This window comes from Nasonia vitripennis, chromosome 3 (genome assembly GCF_009193385.2).
Source record: "Nasonia vitripennis strain AsymCx chromosome 3, Nvit_psr_1.1, whole genome shotgun sequence".
Classification (NCBI taxonomy): Eukaryota; Metazoa; Arthropoda; class Insecta; order Hymenoptera; family Pteromalidae; genus Nasonia; species Nasonia vitripennis.
The window spans coordinates 14,423,975-14,447,143 of record NC_045759.1 but is presented as its reverse complement, the minus strand read 5'-3'; the positions used below and the strand labels follow the sequence as shown (position 1 = coordinate 14,447,143).

Genomic DNA, 23,169 nt, shown 5'->3' with positions numbered 1-23,169 from the left:
ATTACAGCATGGCAGGTTCTCGTGCCAGAAAAATCAGGCACACTATGCGCTTCCCCGCTGCATGCGCGAGTAAAGTAAAGCGAAAAGGAGCGACGGCCGCCGTGTGTGCGAGCGAGAAGCGCTATATATGCATTCGCTAGAGATAATAAAGAGAGAGCACAAGCAGTCCTCTCGCCTCTCGCCTCTCGCCTCTCGGCATCAGCGGCATGTGTCCCTATACCTATACGTATACACACGGTTTAGCGAGCACCATACCTCTGCTCTCTGCCATCCTATACACGCACATACCTATACATGCAAGTACACAGACAGAGCCAAGATCGCCGTTTCTCCTCTTCGTCTATCTTTCTCGCTCGCGCGCGCGATTTGTGCGCGGCTTTCAAGAGAGAGAGAGAGAGAGAGAGCGAAGACCCTACCAAACGTCGACGCAGTAGCAGCAGCCGCGAGAGAAGGACCTCGGCGCATACCAGGCAAGCCGAGAGCTTAGCGCGCGCGAAACGAACAGAGACAGCAGCAGCTGCCTCGCGGATTCTAGTGAGAGAGAGAGAGAGAGAGCGCGAGTGTGTATCAGTGCTGCTGCTGCTGGCTGCTGCCTGGCTCGAGCGAGCGAGTGTAGTGTCAAGTCGGTCCCCAGGAATGTGGCACTTCAAAATGGCTGCCAGTTACTTTAGTAATTTACGGCCGTATCTCTCTTTGTTGTCGACCGTGTGAGAGAGGGAGAGAGAGAGAGAGATAGAGAGAGAGAGAGAGAGAGAGGGAGAGCCCGAGAGCCGAGCAGCAGTGAACGCGCGAGCGACAGCTGCTACGCCGACCCCCAGGGCAGCCACCGAGAGCAGAGCGCACCTCATCGCCAGGGCCGCGGCTCGCCAGCGGCTGCAGCCCACAGGCCCCTGTCTGTCGTCGTCCTCGCCAGACCAGAGATTTCTCACACGCAAGCGCGCCCCCGGAGAGCGCGAGGTTACATTCGCCTCTGCCCAGGACAAGAGCTGCGCTAACACGACGATCTCTGCTCTCTGCTGGATACGCGCACCACCTGCAGCGAGAGCTTCCTCTCGCGCGGAATATGCGCTCGCAAGTGCGGCCCTACGGCTAGCTCGGATGGGATCGACGTGAGGATCGTGTCTGGATTTTGGAGCAGGCCTACTGTTGCTCCAGGAATCGAGGAGCTCGCGAGTCGAAGCGTCGACGGGGAATGCGCGGGTGTTGTGGGCCCAGAGGCCGAGAGTCCGTTTGGCAAGTGGAGAATACTGAGGGAGATAGGTTAGTGTGTGCGTACATGCCAGGACCAGCTGCTGTGTCTCGATGGGCTTGCTCCTGAGCCTGAACCATCGATTGCTAGGCTGGAGGATTATCGCCAAGTTTGCCTGCAGTGATGACAATGGATGGTGAGAGGGCTGCTACTGTTGCTTGTGACCAATTGGTGCCAAGATACTCCACTTGTACTAGTTTCTCACGATTCCTTGTGCCTTGATGAGCTTTTGCTGTGAACTCTGTGTTTCAAACCATGTCAGCCAGTGCCTTGTGAATAAGACTTCTGTTGTGTTGTTATTGTTGTTCAGAATACATATAAGATGTTGATTATGAGTATTATAGTATTATAAGGTTACGCACCGTTTGATACTGAACTTTCAAGATTATGATCTGACTTAAATGTGCCTTTTGCGCCAGTGGTGTATTTATGTTTTTGCCAAATTAAAGCTAGGTCCCAAAGGGCCTAGCATGGGCCACTATGAATCCACCTGCGGTCAGCAAGTCAAGCACGCGTGCCTCTGGATACCATCAGAAGGCATTAGCTGAGATCCGTAATTCATTGCTTCCATTTGCGAATATTGGTGAGTAGCTCTTTCCTATTATGTTTGACAATTGGATTTTAATCAATCATTTCATCAACAGGCTCATTTTTGACAAATTTCGTTTAATTGGGGCAAAAGATATTTCATGTGTTTTCATGAAAAAATTACTTTTCTCACTACATACTTCAAATTATTTTAGAATTGATGAAACATTCAAAACTATTCTACACACATGTGTCACTGAAACCTGTATAATTAAAATAAGAATCAATATTGTCAACAGTGCTCTAAAAAATTAACATTAATGTGACAAATGTTGTTCTTTTTTAAAATAAATCATTTATATAAACAATCTACTTAGTGATATGTCTTTTATTACAATAGATACCTGAAAGTATCTAATTTTGATAATACAAAAATTTTAAGATAATAGTATTCAGTAAGTAGTAAATTAAAGTATTGTAAGCAAATAATAGTTTGTTGGCAGAATTTATAATTAAAATATCTGTACAACTTTTAAAGAACAAAGATCTTTAAAACTGAATTATGAGTCATCATCTGTCATTTGAAGCCATGGAATACTTTCCAATAGTTCATTAATACAAACATTTTTGGAAAATAATTTTTTCTTAGTATTTAATGACTGTTTTTTTTTAATAATAATCTTAATAATTTAAATTATTTTCAGGTGGTACAGGAGAAGTTGGATCCAGCGCTGCTAGTACAATATCAACACTTTCTACTACTAGCGGTGTAAGTTCGGCTTCTGGTCTCAGTGGTCTATCTGGTGCATCTGGATCATTAGCAGAAAAGCCTGATCAACGTCAGGCTATAGCACAACTCGTGGGGATGGGTTACACAGAGGTATTAACCAATGTTATAAAATTAGTTTATAAATGTGTCATACAAATATAAAACATGCTATCTGCTGAAAGAGAAAATTTATTAAAAATTGTGCAAGGTTCAATGAGTTCATTGTATTTTGCAATGACAATTGCAATATAATGAATGAGTTCAATTAAAAACATTTATGAATCATGTGTGATTCATGGCACACTCCATGTGTTAAGTATCACATTTATCTAAACTAAAAAGCAGAGTCGTTAATGCTCCACAAAAGTATTAATCACAATTACATTACAAATGTTTTCAACCTAATAAAGACTATTTTTATTATTGGGTTATTGGGTTATTCACCTTTTTCTTTTGCTCCATGATATTGATAATACTCGTATCAGTATTGCTTGAAAACTACTTTACATGTATATTGATACTTCTAGTTCAAAAAAAGCTGAATGAATATTTTATTTTCAACTTGAAACTATTAAACATCCAAGAAAATTCTTTGATTCATAAAATAGCTATATATCATTCATTAACTAATATATATTTTATTATTCCAGGAGTTGAGCCTACGGGCTCTGAAAATGACGGGTTGGCGTCTGGATGCTTCGGTGGACTACCTAAAGCAGGCTGCTGGTTGTCATCAGGTTGACACTTCGAACCTCAACGGACTTAGCAAGCTCAATACCAAGCTCATTCGTAAACCGAGCCTGGAGCGCGAGCTCTCACTGCAGCGCGGTTCGCCGGCCCTTGACAGCGGAGCTGGTAGCTCCCGCTCTGACAGTCCTCGGTTACCCGCTGAAGCGACTGGCCTTAGTCCTCATCATCCTCAGCTTAGTAGGCAATACTCGCCAAGTGGTTTCGTGGAGCGTGAGCCACCCCCGCCGCCACCGCCTAGGTGCAGCTCGACGCCACCGCCGCCGCCGCCGCCTCACGCGCCTTACAGTCCACCTAATGTGCCCACTAAGATGCAAGAGATGTTGAAGCGTATGTCACCCGCACCTGTTGTTCCCAGTAGGGCGCCTCTCGCTGCACCTGGTAGCAGTGGTTCCGCGTCGGGCTCGGTCAATATGCCACAAAGGGGCACCAGTCCCGTGTCTACGTCCAGCGCTAGTTCGGCAGGAAGACAACCTATGATTGTTCAAAATGGACCACAGGTAAGTTTTAAGTACAATTTTAAAAACTAATCAGCATGGTACTATGAAACCTTAGCAATTTCGAGATGAAAGAAACTATATTTAAGGTATTATAATATCTATTCAGTTTCCTATAATGTATTAGGTCATTTTCAAGAATGCATTATGCTTTTTATCAGTTCCATAAATCTTGAAATTAAAAAAAAAATTTGTCGAAAAAATTAGTGTTAAACATAAAACTTTTTACGTCTTAAGCTACAAATGGTTGATCAAGTTCCGATTGCTGTGTTCTACGTAAAATAAATAAGGCACTAAAACATAGTATCTATTCGCTTCTTGCCAGGTGCAACAGCAGCTGTCGCAGCAGATGCAGGCGCTGAGCATTTACCAGTCGAGCAACAGCGGCTCGTCAACGCAAGTGGAGCCTCCGCCGCCGTATCCGATCGTCTCGTCCTCTACGGCGGGGCCAGTGCAGCCTCCCTCGTATAGTGCTTCGATGCAAAACCGTCAAAGTCCGACGCAGTCTCAGCAAGATTATCGCAAAAGTCCATCATCGGGTATTTACTCTGGCCCGACTTCCGCAGGTTCACCAAGTCCTATAACTGTTTCTACTATGTCACCGAGTAATCAGTCCCAGTCGATGGCGCGACCAACACCCCTTCAGGCTTGGGGTGCCCGTCAGGCCAAGACCCAGCCACCAATTATCATGCAGTCAGTCAAGAGTACTCAAGTGCAGAAGCCCGTACTGCAGACTGCCATTGCGCCCACCTCTCCGCAGCCTATCTCGACGACGAGTAGTACACCGCCACCACCGCCCAGCTACGCTACTTCAATACAACAGAAACAGCAAGCCCAGCAGCAAGCCCAGCAGCAGGCTCAACAGCAACAACAGCAACAACAACAGCAGCAGCAACAGGTTCAGCAACAACAACAGGTGCAGCAACAACCATCGCCACCGGCGTATCCACCTGTGGTGGGTAACAATAGTGGAGGCTGTGGGACACCTGGTGCATCCATCAGCATGGGGGTTCCGGTTGGTGTACCTACGACTGAGCCGCCGAGTTACGCGACAACGATGCAGGCACTCGCGGCTCAAAGAAATATTCATCATCCTTTGCCACCGCCGCCGTACGGGGGACCTACGGGTGATGATGCATGTGGGATGGCCATGGTAAGACTTTCTTGCCATTATTTATCAGAGCGTTTGACAATAATTTCTATTTAGGTATCATTAATAGCGTTCATTAAAATACACTTTTAATATAATGCCCTCGGACGTCATATTGAGGTGTTTTTTTTTATACATTAAATTTATAATCTACTATTTTAAATATATAACTGAAATAATAAATTTTAAACTAATGTGCGCATGCGTGCCGATTTGAAGTTACTTTAATTCATAAAAAAATGTTCACCATGCTTTATTCTTCTTGAGTCTTGACCTTATTTACTAAATATGCGTCTCAAGCTTAACATCAAGCTATTGAAACTTGTGTTTGTTAAAACAATTGCTGCAAAGGAGCAAGAAAAGATTATAAAAGCTAATATATATTACGATAGAAGTGGCATAATAGCACCAGAGCGTAACGAGTGCTATTTATGCCACAAGTATTGTACCTTATTTTATGGCATCGCGTGACCTAAGTCCGCGTTTATGTCACGCCTATTTGTGACCTGAGTAGTCCTTTATTGCACCGTGCTTCATCGCCTTCGGAATGCCCGGGCGCTAACCTCACCGCGCAGTGCAGGATTGCTTATGCCAAGGATAGGCGTGACACGCCGGAGTTAGGGCAGGTAGATGCTATAAAATAGTAAACAATACTTATAACCTGAGTTAGCATTTTATTACACGGAGCTGCAAACTACGCCTCGTGTTATAAAGTGCCACTTAGGTCACAGGTATCGTAATGTTCTATGGAAGCGATAATTACAAATTTTGCATCACTTACATAAAACATTTACATTTAAAGTAAAACGCCTGTTCAGAGCCATAACTCATTAAGTATTAATTAAGTAAAATGCTATAACGCTAAATTTCGTTCGCTCTTCGAGCCGAGTAGTTTTGTTTTTAGATTTCTCCGAGCGTATACTATATATTATAGTCTAGCTAAGGGTATATTAGAAAACTCTTCACTACGGGTTGTCTTAGATTATCATTATTTTCTTCATTCCTGGAAATTTATGCTTATTTATTTATTCTTTTCTTTGTTTAAAAAGTTCGGGAGTCCTTGGTCTTCCACGCGGCACCGAATTTTCTTTTATTTCCGCTATTTTCCTTTTCTCGCTCCGACTCCGCGAGTCCGCGAGCGGGATCAGGATTTAGTGCAGAGTCCAATCGATTTAAATTTTTCATCATGCAATCTAAAAAGATTAACATCAATGTTTTGAAAGATCTTTTTTAAATAAAATATCTTAATTATTAGTTTTGATCCAAAACCTAATTTTTACAATGGTTATTACACTGGCGCTTTGACGCTGAACAATATCATTTTTTTTTCTTTTTTTGATGAGTTATCTGCTCCACTTCATATACTCGTTTCTGGTTTTAATATTAACAAAGATAACTCAACAATACTTCATATAAAAGCTTTTTAGTGCGACTTCTGGTTCTCCAAACAGCTGTCCCACTTGTAGATTAAGAATCGAGCGAGAAAAGAAAAATATCGAAGGTAAAGCATGAACAGACGGTAGTGTATCCGAAACTTTCGGTTCGGAAAGAAAGAGAAAACAGAACAAAGATTCATTCTTAAATTTCGGGTGCTCACGTTTGATGCTGAAATTTAAAAAAGTAGTGTCCATCAGGAAAATTCAACTTTGAAGTATACTGATTCATCGATCTTTTGCTTTTTCAGGGTTCGACAGTGGAAAGTGGTTCAGCGCTTCGTTCCTCGCCCGTAGCACACCATCCGCCTCTTCAACGCAAATACTCACCAGCTCCCGTGCAAGTTAGCGACCAAGGTGGAGGCTGCCAGCAGCATCCCTCGGAGACACCACCACTGCCACCCACAGCCTCGAGCTCAGTCTCGACTGGCCAACGTAATAACAATCATCAGTCGCTGCCGGACGGCGACAAAAAGGCGAGTGCCGGCAATGGGACCGGTGGACTTAATCAGTACAAGATTAAACATCAGTCACCGATACCCGAACGTAAGCACATGAGCAAAGAAAAGGAAGAAGAACGCCGAGACTGCAAAGTGCGCAACTACTCGCCTCAAGCGTTCAAGTTTTTTATGGAACAACACGTCGAGAACGTACTCAAGTCGCACAAACAGCGGCTGTATCGGCGCTTCCAGCTTGAAACTGAAATGCAGAAGATTGGCCTGAGCGCTGAAGCTCAGTGTCAGATGCGGAAGATGCTTTCGCAAAAAGAGTCCAATTATATAAGGTTCGATTTTTTTCACATTGTTGAATACAGGCCAGAAAACTCATTGTGATCATTGTGATAATTTTATAATTGATTTATTTTAGATTGAAACGAGCCAAAATGGACAAATCTATGTTTACGAAAATCAAACCCATCGGTGTAGGAGCTTTCGGCGAGGTGACGCTCGTGCGAAAATTAGACACCAACCAGTACTATGCAATGAAAACGTTAAGAAAGGCCGATGTGCTAAATCGCAATCAAGTGGCTCATGTCAAAGCCGAGAGAGACATTTTAGCCGAGGCAGATAACGAATGGGTCGTCAAGCTTTATTACTCGTTCCAGGATAAGGATAATCTATACTTCGTTATGGACTACATACCTGGCGGTGATCTTATGTCACTGCTAATTAAGCTTGGCATATTCAAGGAGTCGTTGGCTAGGTTTTACATTGCCGAGTTGACTTGTGCCGTGGAAAGTGTTCATAAAATGGGTTTTATTCATCGGGACATTAAACCAGACAATATACTGATAGACAGAGATGGACACATCAAATTAACTGACTTTGGACTTTGTACGGGCTTTCGCTGGACGCATAATTCGAAATACTACCAGCAAAATGGTAAGTCATCTTTTTTCAGGGATTAAAAAGTTAATAAAAAATCATCCATTATCCTCATCGTATTTGTTTTCTCGAAATAGGCCATGGCAAGCAAGATTCGATGGACCCATCCGATGACTGGAACAACGAGTGTCGCTGTTTGCAACTGAAGCCATTGGAGCGAAGAAGACATAGAGAACATCAGCGCTGTCTAGCTCACTCTTTGGTCGGTACTCCAAATTACATAGCACCTGAAGTCCTTCAACGCACCGGCTACACGCAACTTTGTGACTGGTGGAGCGTAGGCGTTATATTGTACGAAATGTTGGTGGGTTCTCCACCATTCCTGGCCAATACTCCAGCGGAAACACAGTATAAGGTTGGTTGTGAATAATTACAATTAATCTGTTTAAAATTACATCCTGATAATAACAAACGCTAATCCTCGTGTTGAATAAATGCAGGTTATCAACTGGGAAACGACTCTTCACATCCCAAAACAAGCTAACCTTTCTGCAGAGGGCAAGGATCTGATCTTGAAGTTATGCGTTGGCGCAGACCGGCGACTAGGAAAGAACGCGGATGAGGTCAAGTCGCATCCATTTTTCTCAAGTATTGACTTCGAGAAGGGTCTGCGTCGCCAGGTTGCGCCACACATACCTCGCATCCAGTATCCGACAGACACGAGTAATTTTGATCCCGTCGACCCAGATAAACTCAGGAACTCTGAGTCCTCGGACTCGAACAAGTCCGACGAGCTGCTCGATAACGGCAGACCCTACCATGGCTTCTTTGAGTTCACATTCAGACGTTTTTTTGATGACGGCGGTGGCCCTGCATATCCTGGTCGAATCAGTTTGGACGACAATGACAATCAGGGGCCGGTTTACGTATGACATTAGGCCTCCTGACGCGCGGTATCGCACGTCGACAATCGGGATAAGTGCTGCATGGTACATATATGTTTTGTTGGTATTTAGAGTTGTTGTTCAAGCGCAAGCATGCGCCAATTTTGATCAACCCGGAGCTAGGACACTTTCGTTAAGTGTTCTAAGGTTGAGGTACTTTTTGTTGCGTTTGCAAATTTGCGGAAATTCGTTACTGAACTGTGAGAAAGAGTCGAGCAATTTTAAAAGGTGCCTCATAAAGACAATAATTTAGTCGTCGAGACTCGATTAATTTGACTAAATTAGTTGATCTTTTTTTACTGTACATTTTAAAGAATTCTATTTTAGATTCTATTTAAACAAATGAAATTGTGATTGAAACGAATTTTATTCTTAAAAATTGGGTCTTGTAGATTATATACTGGATCCACATATTGCTTGGGAATTAATCGAAACAAACGATTTAAGATAATTGTACAATTTTATCGATTTCAATGGAATCGTCCAGCCTAGTGATCGCGCGCGAATACTCGTCAAATTAGGAAATAAAACAAAGAAGAGCAGAAATGGAGATTTATTCACGTATATAAAGCAAATGTAATGCTATTGACGCCCCTGGGAGAAAACTCATAAGACTTGAAAATACGGCCGGGTCCGGGCGTATCGGCCGTCGGCGTTTGTCGGTGACGTACATTTCTACATTTTTCTTCATAAATACTTTAGCTTGCCATTTTTTCAATTATTTGGATCGGCTTTCAAGTACGGAGAAAGTACGCGTGTTTTTTTAGTATGTTTCAGCAAGTACTGTGATATTGCAGATAATAGCATAATCTGGCTTACATTAATTATATTGTTTGTATCTTTTCTGAACAATTTAGACTTTATTAATGTTGGCAATCGGGCCAATAATTTCGAGAGCATCTATGAACTAATGTCATTCGTTTTCTTTACAATAACTATTTGAATCATTATCAATCTTATTTAACATTTTTTTATATCAAATGATAAATTCGCCCATAATTTTATTATAACATATAGTACCGTATTATTATATTTTTAATATTATCAATAATATCATCATTATTACTATTACAATTATTACCATTGTCATTTTCATTTTTACTTCTCTCATTTCATCATCGTATTGTTATTATTCGTTTTTGTATAAATTTTGTGAATGGATGTAATGTGTTCATTGCATATTGCGTTATGCAGCTTTTTTAACATTTTCTTTATCTCATAAACGCCTACTTGCTCCGCACTAGACAATATATATTTATTTGTGCGACGTTAAGATTAACTTTATTAGACCTCCTATTAAGATGTATTTTCTGATAATCGAGAGGAAGGGAAGCAAGAGTCTTCAATTTCTTTATTTTTAGGTTATTAATAAATTATACCGTTGCAATACCTTATTTATTTATATACAAATTATGTAAAAAGCATTGAAGTAATTGCATGTTAAGCATTATCGAGTAGTATTTTTGCTACTCTTAACGACGTTTTACTCTGAACATACCCAGCAACAAAGAGCATTATTTAAATCTGTTGTAGAGTGTTTTTAAGTGCGTACTTTCTCTCTTATCGCGCTATGATTCACATGTGCTTCTTTGTTGGCTAATTTTTTTAATTATCAGTCTTTTATTAAAGCGTATTCAGTGTAATCACGTACTATGTGTACATGAAATGTACACTGCCAAAAATCGGCCGTAAAAAATCGCAAAATACAAAGTCAAAAAGTAAAACCTTTATGCGTGTGTGTGCCTAGCGGAAAACGCGTTGAAGTGCCTTAAATCCTTTTGTACTGAGACGTCACACGCTATGTTTTAGATAAAAAATTTAGATTTCTTATTTTCGATATTAATTGGTTTATATAAACCCCCGAAACGCTCTTGTGGTAAAAGAAAACGAAGAAAAAGAGATATCGAATTTTTATCATTTGTATGTACTATGTACAAAAAGAAAAGAAATGGAGTACTCTATACATATAAATATATTATATTAAATATCTATACATAAACTTGCGTAAATGTGCGAGAATGCAAAAAAAAATTATAATTTGTTCGGAAGCATGAGATTTATTATATTTGTGCTGCTTGAATCAAGGTATACATAATAAACAAACAGAAAGGTGCGAATCGCTAATTAATGTAGACAAATCGTGCAACCGTTGACTATTTAGTGTCGATTAATAATTTTTAAGCATCCCCACGTAACTAGTAAACGTTATATGATGATGGTCCGGTGAAGATAAGTGCATAACAGCGGACGCGCCGAATCTGACTCGACACAGTCCGTCAATATACCGTCGTCATAGGACCTGCATTTACATTGTTCGATCAATCCAGTGCCAAGACTGTCTGGCGAATTTAGAGATTCTTATTCGATTTGTTCTACAAGGAGGGAATGGGCCACGTTCTCAGAACTGCATCGAGAACGTCCTGCCTTTGCAGGAGGATAAGTTAATGATTAAATAAATAACGAACAAATGCCGTAGCTGCCTTGCGAGCGAATCGAGATTTCGTAGCTTATTTTTTAATTCGTCGATACGTTATGCGCTACGAAGTTAAGAACTCGCGTCGCCTAACAATAAAAATGTTCAAACAAAGCAGAGAAGCGCATCGAGCTTTTTTTGTTAACCAAGTGTCATAGCGAAAGCGATGTCAGGTGTTTCGATCGACGAGACATTTCTCGTGCACTTTTATCTTATATTTTTAGAAGCGACGCTTGATACGTTGAACTGTTTTGTTTCTGCAAATTTCGCCGAGAACATAAATGAATGATGAATATATAAAATGCGGGAGTGATAGTATAAATAAAGAGTGAGAGTGAGATCTGTTTTATGATACACAATAAATTAACTGAGAAAAAAAGGCAAAAGAAATCGATACGTTGTTGCGAAGCGAAAAGTCGATTCAATCTACGTGTACATTTTGTAATATCTTCTTCCTAATTGTAATTAACGCAAAATAAACGGTAGCGAGAGATTAGCGAGGATTAAGTTTAGTTTTATAAGGCACTATAATATATTACCGAACTTGTGTAAATATTTTGGATGAGTGTTCTAAATTAAAAGTATGTTCAATGCTTAAAACTGGTTGATTTATTTGTTTATCTCATTTCCAGTAATAAGACCGGATGCGCGATGAACAGTGTTGACGAGCTATCGAACTTTCTTTCTATCAGTACTCAGTAGTCGATTAATTATTCTATATTTTTCAAACATTCACGATAAATAAGTCTGCTGCTGACTGACGTAGAAGTGTACAGTTAAAAAATTCAGAATATGTCTAATAATAGTTGTTTAATGCATTTTTGTTATGTTCATATTGTGGGCCATGTCTTGCAAAATTGTCAATGTTTTGGCATAATAACTTTCCTCGAGGTTTATTTTTAACATCAATATACATGCAGTGTCAATTCTGTTAACAACTTCCTAGACCAAACATATGCAAATATCGATGTTTGCTTCACTATTGCGGAAGTGCATTATTTTCCTCCAAACATTGAAATTTCCCAATCGAGAGAAAATGTTCTCCTAAGTATATGTCAGAGCTTCTTGAAAGAAAAATAAAAAAGATCTATTTCCGGTTCAAATATAGCGCCTCTTGTTAAAAAAAAAAGAATCGCGCACGCGCACATCTAACACGTGACAGGCAGACGACGCTTCTCTTGGCTGTCCGAGGCATATCCTTCATTAACATTTACCTGAATAATTTTTCAGCCCACGAGTAGACTACCGTAGCTCAGCGTGCGCCAGTCCTCCGCGAAAAACTCCTTCCTCCAACGACTGAGAGCCACGCGCAGCCGAAGCAGCAAAGATGAATCGAGTAAGGAAACTGCTGGCCAGCAAGGAGACCCGTGAATACTTTATGAGGTAAATATACGATTGCCAAGTCCATCTGTGGCATGAAAATTGATGCCTTGGCGTTTTTATTTAATGCTGTCTCACTTCGGGCTTTTACAGCACGCACTTCTGGGGCCCAGCTGCCAACTGGTTGATTCCGATCGCTGCTATTGCCGACATCAAACGAGATCCAAAATTCATAAGTGGAAAAATGACATTTGGTAAATATATACTTGGATGACACGCTACTCTTCTTATTCAACGCTCATGTTTAGCTAACGAGCTCGTCCTCATTATGGGAAGTTATGCTATCCATTGTACTTTTCAGCGCTCTGCCTGTATTCAATATGCTTCATGAGATTTGCTCTGAAAGTACAGCCTCGCAATCTCTTGCTCTTTGGCTGTCATCTCACAAACGAGTGTGCACAATTGACGCAGGGATATAGATTCTTAGAATACAACTACTCGAAAAAGAAGGAAGAATAATCCACTGGAATGGAGGAAAAATCTTTATCATGCATGTTGAACCACCGTTACTGCCAAAGAGTCCATCGAAACACTCTGCACCACTGCGATACCATGAAATGATTCTGTGTAAAACACGAGGTAGCAAGAGGTGTTACGTATTGTTCTGAATCATCAAATTTTTCAAGATGTACAGTGCATGTATTCTACCACTAGATAATATTTACTTAGGTACACTGGGATGTAAATAAAAATGGAGAAAAAGTGTACGGGCGACTAGATCAACGTGTCTTTAGTACCTGGCAATCTATGTAGGATAGTTGGTACAATTGGGGGGAGCATTGAATTTGTTTGTTAATTTTATTTCAATTATACTTCGAAAAATAAACACTTGTTTTTAAAAGAATCGAATAACTTTTCTTATTTCTCTGCAAATTCCAGAAACATTATATCTTTGTATACCTATATTATTTATATAGTCTTTGTTTTGGTTCACGCGCCGATAAATTTGAATTCAGCAGTAAACGCCATCTCTTTCAAAATTTACAAGTGATCCATGCATCAGTTCATGCTGCTGATTTAAAAAATACGGGACAGTTTTCTCATTTCCTTGTAAACGTAATTTAGCCTTTTTTATTAGCAAATAAAAATAGTAACTCATCTAACTTGGAAAAAAAATAAGTTTCCGCATCGATTACATTATAACCTTTTCACTCAAACATAAAAGTTCAGTAGAAAATTAAAAATACCAAAAGAAAAGAAAGAGTCATTCCGCGAAATGCGTCTATTCCTCAAGCTCTACATCTCAGTCTTCCTGCTCATCTACGCGGTCGGTCTCATTTCACTGCTGTACCTGCAAGATCTGATCGATCGTGACGAGCGGCTTCTTCGAGACCGGCAGCGCTAATTCCACGAATGGACGCCGCCGATCGTCATCGCGAGATCATGGCAACGAGCTGTCGAGCGTGTCCCGACCCGATGCTGTTTTATTTCCATGAGGAGAGCGACGCGAGGGACGTGCATGTCATCATCGGCAGAGATTAGTTTTCCATCAGAGCGACGAGGACTTCGTGAAGAGGATTTTGAGGGAAGATAGAAAGATATTATCGTCGTCCGGGGAGTCAGGAGTCAGGATCATGGTCTTCTCAACGGCGCAGAAGGAGGATGCGGACAGCACCAGTTGCGTGCAGGAGAACGGAATCGCGGCGGCATCGGTCGACTCCTGCAGCGGTGAGTTTTGTTTTTTTTTTCTGATGAAATATGGTTTCAATGATTGCTAGTTGATACTTTGAATTATTTTTTGGTTTATGATAACTTTATCAGTAAATTAATCGACGTTTAAACATGGGTTAGGTGATTCGTAAATTTTGTAAAATAGTCAGTTTGTGGCACTAGTTATTAAACGTGAATTAGATAAAATTTTTCACAAGTATTGTGGGACTTTAATAAACGCTATTGTGTATGCGATTGCTATTTTCATTTGAATATGATGTTCGTTTCGGTCAATCTTTAGGGAGGTTATTTAAATATAAAAAAGTTTTTCGGTAACAGTGTGTTATTTTGAGATTCATTTATTTGCATTCAAGCATTGTATAAATGTATACAAAATGTAGAAAACATGGACGGAATGTGATTTAGTAAAATGGATCAATTACATCATTTATAATTTAACAGTAATTAAATAACTACTTATCGATGTATTAACAGACATATTTAAAATCTCATACTTGTAAAATTGTCATTGTTAATTACATCTATCGTTCATTAGGTACAGAGTCTATAGTAATTTTTATATCGATTACTTCTTGCAAATTCATTAAAGATTACAAAATAATACAAAACAATTGAATGGATGTTCACCTTGCATTAGTGCTTTAGATTCATTAGAAGGCACTTATCCATTAAAGGCGAAGTCTATTTGTATGAAATACTACACTTTACCTAATGATAGTAAAATTTGATTTTGAGATTCTAGTTTTATAAAATTTAAAGGCACATCTTTTAAAACATTTGAAAAGGCAATTGCAACACTAACTGGTCGTTATAAATCATGCAAACAGACACTTATCTAGAAATATCTACAAATAAACTACACGTCAATGCAGTTTTTATGCTTCGCGTCGTTTAATTAAAAATTAGGCAATTATAAAAATCTATTTCTAAAAAATTTGTTCCTTATGGACGGAGACGTTATTCAAGTCGGTAAGTGACTTCGAGATTCAATTTTAGATTTGTTGTACTATTGATTATAGTAAAAGTCTTACGTGCTAACTAATCGTTAAAATCTTGGAATTTACGCTCTTAGGGTAAGCATTTTTCCCTACGTTTTGCGCGTATAAAAAAAATTTTGGTCCGCGTCTTTGTGCTCTACCGTCGATGGTTGGGGTAGAATAGCGCTATGGTCAGCAGAAGCAGCACCCAACTGAATTGCATTGAGGCGGCACCCGCTAAGCGGCATTTGTATATGTCGTACCTGAAAGCAAATGTAATTTTTGTAAATGTTAATGAGTTTCGAGGTCGAAGGTTGCTGTGTTGCATAACTAGACGTTTTCTTTTCTTTCCTCGAATGTTTGCCATCGACATTATAAAAATTGTTCCGAATTACACGTTTTATATCTATGATAGTAAATTTAGTTCAAGATTAAGGCAACATTGATTTGAAGATTGAAAGTAAAAAAGTACACTTTGTCCGATGAAATATCATGCAAATCTCGAACGAGAAAAGTAGGAGTGAATTACTTTTCATAAATTGATCAGACAATGCGATGTTTATTTTTTAAACGAATTTTAAAATCACCACGTTTGTTATTCTACGAAAGACCACGTATTGATCGCGAATGAGCACAACTATATGCTCCCCTGCGATTCTGACACTGGACCCCCTGCGAATCTCGCAGAATACAGTAGGGGCGAAAAATTGGCCTTTCACGTGCGCATTATTATGGTGCAACTTTGCAGCTTGACATTTTTTGCGAACTTTGAATAGCTCTCACGAAGCGCAGCTATACTGCACTTGAAATTCAATTTACCGTGAATTTTCTCGCACGTAAGCGTAAATTTAATTTATGAAATTGCGCTTCGCAGCGCCTTATGGATTGACTTGTGAAAATTTAAATTTCAGTTCGTTGCTAAATTATCTCTCGCAAAAGGCCACGCATCGAAGCTGATAAGCTCAACGATTTGCGTTTTCTTTGAACTCCCCGTGATTCTCAAACAAAGACCCCGACACATTCCCAAATCCGAGGAGCGAACGATACCGGTGCATCAGCAGCGACACAGCCGCATCGTTGCATCTCCCCTTGCCGGCGCGTCGCCAAAAGAAAAGAAAGCCCCGAGCGATCGTGTTTACCTAGTCTCCTTGTCCTCGACGATGTTGGTGAACTCGGCTTCGACCAGCTGCCCATCGTAGTACGTTATCAGATCTTCAAGCGGGTACTCGTAGCCTTGCTTGCATTCGCACTTGTAGCCGCCACTGTCGAATCCACGTCCCAGTATCGGTACGCACTGTGAAAGAACAAATAGGCGAATGGTAGTGTATAGGTACAGACAGGATTGTAAAGATTAATGCCGTTGCTGAAAAGTCTTCATTATCTGCCGCCGCCGCCGCCGCCGTCGACGTCATTAATTACCCCGCGCTCACGCGTGGAGAACACAGTCGGCTCGCACTTTGACGAGGCCAACAATTAGAGGCGGCGAGATCGAGCCAGCGGCAGATATACGGGAGGAAATTTCAAAGGCCACGGCGTAGAAGAGACACGCAGAGAGAAAAAATAATAAAAAAGGAGAAGAAGCAGCAGTAGCAGAACTCACGTATGAGGATTTTTTGTCGCACTTGTGCGTCCCCTTAAACGCGTTGGGAACATTGAATTTATCGTCACACTGGTTGATATCCAGCTGTAGCAAGTCCATGGTCACAGTTACGACACCCCTGTAAGTGTCTTAATGTTAAATATGATCTTCCTTTAACCTCCCTCCTTTGATCATCTCTCTCTCTCTCTCTCTCTCTCTCTCTCTCTCTCTCTCTCTCTCTCTCTCTCTCTCTCTCTCTCGCTCTCGTTCTCTCTGTGCTCGTGCTCTGCTATCTCTCGCTGATGGCAAGAGAGAGACAGAGCGGGAGCGACAGACAGTCGAGCGGACTCCAGAACAGGTTCCTCGCTCCAACTATCTCACAGTCTCGAGCTCGAGGAGAGAAGATTCACCGGCAGCAGCCGCAGCAGCAGCAGCGGTGGTAGCAGAGGGAGGCACGAACGCACGGGGGCATATACTCACTTGAATTCCAGTTTGTCTTTGAGGCTGTCCCAGCCGAAAAAGGGGGATGCATAGGTAATTAACCATTTCTTCACTTTGCCGTTACAATCGAAGTAAGGGACGGTCCAGTAGCCGTGGTTCAGGTTTGCCGCCCTACGCAGACAGACGCACATGTGTTTATACTTGTGTATATATATATATATATGTGTATCTCATATATGTATATATTGTATATATACATATATGAGAGATAGAAGCTGAAGAAGAGGAGGAGACGAACGACCCGCCCCATCCGCAAGCGCATTAAAATAAATTACACGTAGAGCGCAGCGCAGATAACCCCCCGCGAAGAGAGAGAGCGTCCTTCTCTCTCTCTCTCTCTCTATCTCTCTCTGTTTTTCTTTCTCTCTCTCTCTCTTTCTCTCCTCGCCGCCGCCGTCGTCGACGCCTCTGCGGCGAGGCTTCCTCTATTTGCAGAGAGTTATGTGGGAAAGTTCAAGCGCGGCATTGAACAGGAATCTGCCTATGGATAAAGGGAGGAGGAGAGAAAGAGAAAGCGACAGCAGGAGTAGCTTCCTCTGTCTCTCTCTCGGATGTTTTTATTTCGGACCAAAAAATTTATTAAAGAGCCGAAAACATGGACGGGCAAGAGAGAGAGAGAGAGAGAGAGAGAGAGAGAGAGAGAAAGAGAAAGAGAAACAGGCGGCAGGGAAGGGCTAGGAGGGCACGATTGAGCTTACCTGTAGAAGGTCGGGTAGTGCTCGTATTTTTTCAAGGATTCGCCGGTCTCGTTGTAGCGCACCATCATTTTTAGGAAATATTTCTCGAGATCGTCGTGATTCGCGGCCCAACGGTTCTTCAGCAGTTGGAACCACTCGTTGTTCGTGTACAGCTCCTCTGCGATAAATAATATTGTCTTATTGTTCGTTCTTATTGTTTTCTTTAGGAGGCTATACTTACGCAGCTGTGAGTTCAAATTCAAGTTTCACCTTTACTATCTGCGCAAATTGAATTCTTTTTTTTTCTTCTACTTTTTCGAATGTTTGTATACTTGTATTATGAAAAAATTATTGAAACTTTGCGCAAGTTAAGAAAGCATTTTAAATTTCTTTGGTCTATAAAATATTTCCAAAGAAACCCACAACAGTATAGCAATGAATGTAATGGAGTTAAAAATCATAACTACCAGTAGTATTGAGTCTTGCTAGGTCTTCGACTTTGAGTTTGAGATCATTGAGCTTTTCCTTGTACCCGTACGGGGCGAAATAGGTGCGATTGGTGAACTTGTTGCGATCCCAGTAGACACCCGCTGACCAGATCCTTGAGTTACCGAATAGCAGCGCGACGACTTCGGCGATCATCTGATCTTCGTTAAGCGGTTTATCGGCCACTCTCTTGCCCGAGTAGACTTCCTCCGGGTCGGAAACTTGCAGGAACGAACTGATAAAGTTGGCCAGACGCGTTGCCATCTTCGCTTCGTTCTCGTAGAACTCGTCTACACTGTGAGCTATGTCGCCCGGTAGACGTAGCTGTTCGTCGGTGTATCTGTAAATGCGATGGAGAACGATTAATTTCAATTTTAATCGCAAATTGATAAAATAAAATAATTCGGGATGTATACGCACTTGTGACAGTTGCTCTCGTGGACGCCATATATGAATTTAAGAACTTCGTGTATGTTCATTTTGTCGGTGTGCAGAGAATCCGGTCCTACTGAGTAATTCTTATACTCGTAGTATTGTTCGAGATACTTCTCCTTCATGTATTCCGTCGCCTTTGTCAGCTCGGCCGGCCGCTTTTGAATCCCTGGAGCGATAAACGTGATTTTTAGTATTTTTACGTAAAACTAGTCTACCCCGGTGAAATTCGAATAAAAGCATTTTTACAGCCAATCTTTGCACAATCGAATCCGTTGTAATACTGCTCTGCCGAGGCTCTCTCGATGATCTCCCCGAGATAAGGCCGCCTCACCACATACGGCAATCGCCAACCCGGTTTACATCTGCACATGTAGCCGCCTCTTCGGAAGCCCCAGCCGTGAAGTGGTTCACACTGTAAACAATAGATACGTTACATTAACACTTTGTAATTGAGTGTATCTAAAATGCAACAGCCTGGCTTACCTCTGTTGTCTCCATTTTACACCTAGCGGTATTTGCAAATCTATTAGGCCCTGCGTTACCTTGTCCCCTAGGACACTGATTGATATCTATCCTATCAAAGTCCATTTCTACAACTGAGACAGCTGTATATCTGGAATAAAAAGAATCAAGTTTTAACACTTTGTGATAAAAATCGTGTAAATAAAAGTCAAGCTTTTGAGTTAACATAACAATTGCATAAAACTCATTTGTAGAAATGCATTTGTTTATGATAAGCAAGAATGAATGGGACACAGACACTTGTATGAGATACAAAGGGCTACACAAATTTTATAGGGATCTTCAAAAAAGTGCAGATTTTTGAAATCTGACTACAGACCCTTCTTAATCCTTTAAGTGCTTTAATCCTATCGTCCCGTCGTATTTCACACGTGTGAGCAGTCTGAAAGGACATTCCTGCTTGACCAGTACAGATAGGGCACACACCCTCTTAGAGGGTTTCAAAGGGATGCGAATAAATTATAATAGTAATGAGAGAGCAATCGTCCCCTGGTATCTATCTGTGCATCCTCTGCACAATGCAATTTTTTGAGAAATATCGAGCTCTAATGCAACTGCTTGCATTGCTGCACCAATGCATTCCTTGTGGAAAAATCTCACCTTGGGATTTCAATGTGCCTGAATCCAGTATAACGAGGGTACAAGTCCACAATTGGAACGACAGCTGCGAAAAGCCAACGGTTTGAGCGTCCACAATCAAAGTAGGGTCTTATCCATTTTACCGGCCCACCTTCCTCGTGAGGGCCTGAAAATCAAGTTTATTTTAAAATTGCGACTCTTTCAGTTTTTCTAACTGCATTGTATTTTCCAACCCACCTCTGGGACCGTGGAAGGTATGAGTAATGTTTGTGTTATTTGCATATCTTATTTCCACTTGGTATGTCATTTTAGTATCGTGTCTGGTTGGATCATCTGGCAACCACTTTTTGTACCTGAAAAATTGGAAACCGTTAAAACCAGTTTGCATGGGAACTGGAATCCAATGAAAATTCACACTATCCTCCTGCTATCACACATCATTTGCACGCTCAAACATACCCTATAATTTTGTTACTCACCATTCGTTTATCCTATAGTAGTCAGTGGTATAATCCTTGCTTAGCTGACTCTTGGGGAAAGCTCCAAGATCTTGCACTGTAAAAGTGTTCCTCGTGGATATCCTCTCGATGTGCACGGGATCGTTGAAGTCATCAGCCCTGAATGTCCTGGGTGCGAACCTGGGCAGGGTCTTGTTGAAGAATCCTCTGTACGACGAGGAGAAGGACATGTTGGGGGCAAAGTAGATGGCCGAGGCGTTGATGTAGGGATTGGCGGAGACATCAGCCACGGTAGACAGGAAGTAGTACATCATACCAGGGTCGTAGGTGTCGTTGATGGGCGGCTTGTAGTTCCTCGACTGCAGGATATAACTCCAGTAGAAGCTCCTGGTGAGAGCCATGTTGTGAATGTGCAGCAAGGCCGTCCTGTTGGGGAAGATGGGGTTGATGTTGATTTCCTTGATGTCCGGCAGGTGGGATACACTGTCCCCGGGCAGGTAGAGGTCGTCGAGATGCTGGATCTGGCAGTTGTCCTGGTTGACTTTGTCCATCTTATGGCGAATCTCGTCGAAGGCATCGCGAGCCAGCCAGTCCGGAGGCGATTGGTCGCCGAAAGTCTCGTAGTAGTCTTTCCTGTCGTTCTGTGCTCGGACTACGCCCAACAGGTAGCAGCCGACCAGCGCGGCCAGAGCGACCCGTCGCGCTACCTCCCTCATCTCGCTTCTCTTGCTTGTTCTTCTCTCTAGTCCTTGTGAGCTGGCGATCCCGCTAAAGGCGTCTCCTCATCGTCCTCACGAGGACGCGGAGAGGAAATTCGGGTGTGCGAGCGCGCGAGTAGTGTGCGATGCAGGCTAACGCCTAACATCCAACGTTCAACGCTCACCGTGACACGCCGCCGCGGGAGTGAGTAAGCGGGAGAGAGTGAGAGAGAGAGAGAGAGAGAGAGAGAGAGAGAGAAACAAACACGCCTATGAACGCGGAATGCGGCGGCGTTCACAACGGCGTAGGTGGGAAAAAGTCGGTTGGCGTCTGGAATGTTTGTGAATGAAGCGTCGGCTGAGAGCTCGTGATTGTTGATTCGGTACGGCGTTCTTATGCACAGGGGGAACCTGCGCTGATTCGGAGGTTCGATTTTATTGGTGAACTACGCAGAGTTTCAGCTTCGGGACAGCCATTGTGGGCTCGACTGCAGGGACGCCCTAATCAGCTGTGTATACGCAGGGCGTCTCCGTGTGCGGTGGTAGCCTAATGATTCTTTTACGGGAGTCTATACATAAGCATTTTGCCGTAATGAGGAAGATTCGCTGAGCGAGATATATCGAGTTCCGAGAAACGCAACGTGTAATTTTTTCCCCGAGGAGGAAATTGCGCGGACGAGGACACTTTATACCGAGAAATATACACAAATACAGGCGAACGAAACATTGAACAAAGCGATTGGAACTGGGCGTAGCTGCATTGCAAAAATACAGATTGAGATTAATTGAGGATTACGCCCGAAAGGGAAAATTGGCCCGAATCATGATGAGAGTAAGAGAGGTCTCGCTCGTCCGCATGATGCGGGAGTGCATTTGGTATTGGAGTGTGCTGCACGAGATGAATGTGTCTCAACGGAGCGGGCGACGCGTCGCGCATGCATTGAGTCATGTTACTCGATTACCAAGTTGACAAATAGTAACGTACTTGATGTGTGTATGTGCTTCGGCTTACTTTGCGCGTTCGCTTATCTTCGAGTGTCGGCGATGCTTAATTTTGCAAGCCATTAAACATTCCTGCAGGATGTATCTTTTTAGGTGCTAGGATGCAATTTTTTTCGCTACGATATTTTATTCAATTATTCAAGGCATGCCTCCAAAAACATTGTGAAATTTTTTTAAAAGTTCTTTTGTCGACGATCGTAAGATTGCGGAAAAATCGGCATTCCTTGGAATACTGCTGATAAAAAAGTTGTTACGCTATCTAGTTTTATTGTACCTTTATTCTACTTATAGATTGCAGTCGCGTCCAACTGTTTTAAAAGTATAATTTTTCTGAATAATTTTTCATAGGTAACTTTGCTAATCTTTATCGAAATATTAAAACAAACTTTAACATTAATCTGACGACATTTGATGCAATGTTGTAGTAGAGTACAGCAAAATTTGCGACGTGCAGCAAACTTGTGAAAATAAAAGTGCAAGAAATCGCATTTTTATTTTCATTTTGCTATGTTATAGGAAACTTTATTCACACTCTAGACCATCTTATAACTTCCTAACATTGCTTATTATAAATTTGAGCCATTGGCTAACATTTATAAATGATTAAATCGACGATGACGCGAAACTGAGTAGCCTATACTGCAATGTTATGCGGTTATAATCGGTGCAATTTTTCTAATACTCGGAATTATTATCGATAGCTTTATTTATGATCGAGACTCAACTAGAAACAGTCATCGCTGAAGCCGCAAGCTTGTTAATTCTTGCTGGATGGTTAAGAATCATGGTCTCAAAAAAAAAAAAAAAAAAAAAAAAAAAAAAAAATCATACTAAAATCCTCAGGAACGATGTATAGCTCGAGTACCATTCTCTCCTTTACCCGAACGCATTTTATCTATCTCGTTATTCGCACAGCCGGCCGTATACGAAAACTGGCCGAAAACCTCGCGAAATCTCCAAAAACCCGTTCTCGTTGTGATAAAAGCCTAAGCAGCGGCGCACATATAAGCGTACAGGGCCGGGCGCGTATAACAACCAGTGACGTCAGCGCGGCGAGCGTTCGGCAACACACACTCGTCTCTCTCTCCG

The 23,169-nt window shown here is 41.7% G+C and overlaps 4 protein-coding genes across 5 annotated transcripts in view; 3 read left to right on the top strand and 1 right to left on the bottom strand.

Moving 5' to 3' along the window:
* The first annotated feature begins 418 nt into the window (after positions 1-418).
* Positions 419-11,715, top strand: LOC100118211 (serine/threonine-protein kinase Warts). The gene is made up of 8 exons (XM_031927699.2): positions 419-1,832; positions 2,482-2,657; positions 3,197-3,793; positions 4,116-4,943; positions 6,625-7,157; positions 7,241-7,755; positions 7,836-8,113; positions 8,199-11,715. The coding sequence occupies exons 1-8, from the start codon at positions 1,730-1,732 to the stop codon at positions 8,628-8,630; spliced, it is 3,462 nt and encodes a 1,153-aa protein (XP_031783559.1). The 5' UTR covers positions 419-1,729; the 3' UTR covers positions 8,631-11,715.
* LOC100115538 (mitochondrial pyruvate carrier 1) lies at positions 8,549-13,339 on the top strand. Of its 2 annotated transcripts, none has more exons than XM_031927717.1 (4): positions 8,549-8,687; positions 12,346-12,498; positions 12,589-12,689; positions 12,797-13,339. In XM_031927717.1, the coding sequence occupies exons 2-4, from the start codon at positions 12,443-12,445 to the stop codon at positions 12,952-12,954; spliced, it is 315 nt and encodes a 104-aa protein (XP_031783577.1). In that variant the 5' UTR covers positions 8,549-8,687; positions 12,346-12,442; the 3' UTR covers positions 12,955-13,339. The 2 variants fall into 2 exon arrangements, with proteins under 2 accessions (XP_031783577.1, XP_032454372.1); XM_032598481.1 differs by lacking the exon at positions 8,549-8,687 and adding an exon at positions 9,217-9,304.
* A 573-nt stretch (positions 13,340-13,912) lies between these two features.
* The window catches only part of LOC100118137 (heterogeneous nuclear ribonucleoprotein R), a 48,641-nt gene continuing 39,384 nt past the window's right edge, over positions 13,913-23,169 (top strand). The window contains exon 1 of the mRNA XM_031927706.2: positions 13,913-14,163. Within this exon, the coding sequence (XP_031783566.1) occupies positions 14,070-14,163 (94 nt within the window). The 5' untranslated portion in view covers positions 13,913-14,069. The remainder of the gene's footprint in view (positions 14,164-23,169) is intronic.
* Positions 14,487-22,890, bottom strand: LOC100118177. The gene is made up of 12 exons (XM_001602165.6): positions 20,402-22,890; positions 20,160-20,275; positions 19,944-20,088; positions 19,305-19,434; positions 19,068-19,233; positions 18,807-18,987; positions 18,368-18,726; positions 17,922-18,078; positions 17,203-17,334; positions 16,744-16,861; positions 16,283-16,437; positions 14,487-15,406 (listed from the first exon to the last, which is right to left on the bottom strand). Exons 1-12 carry the CDS (start codon positions 21,094-21,096, stop codon positions 15,301-15,303), a joined length of 2,460 nt encoding a protein of 819 aa, XP_001602215.1. The 5' UTR covers positions 21,097-22,890; the 3' UTR covers positions 14,487-15,300.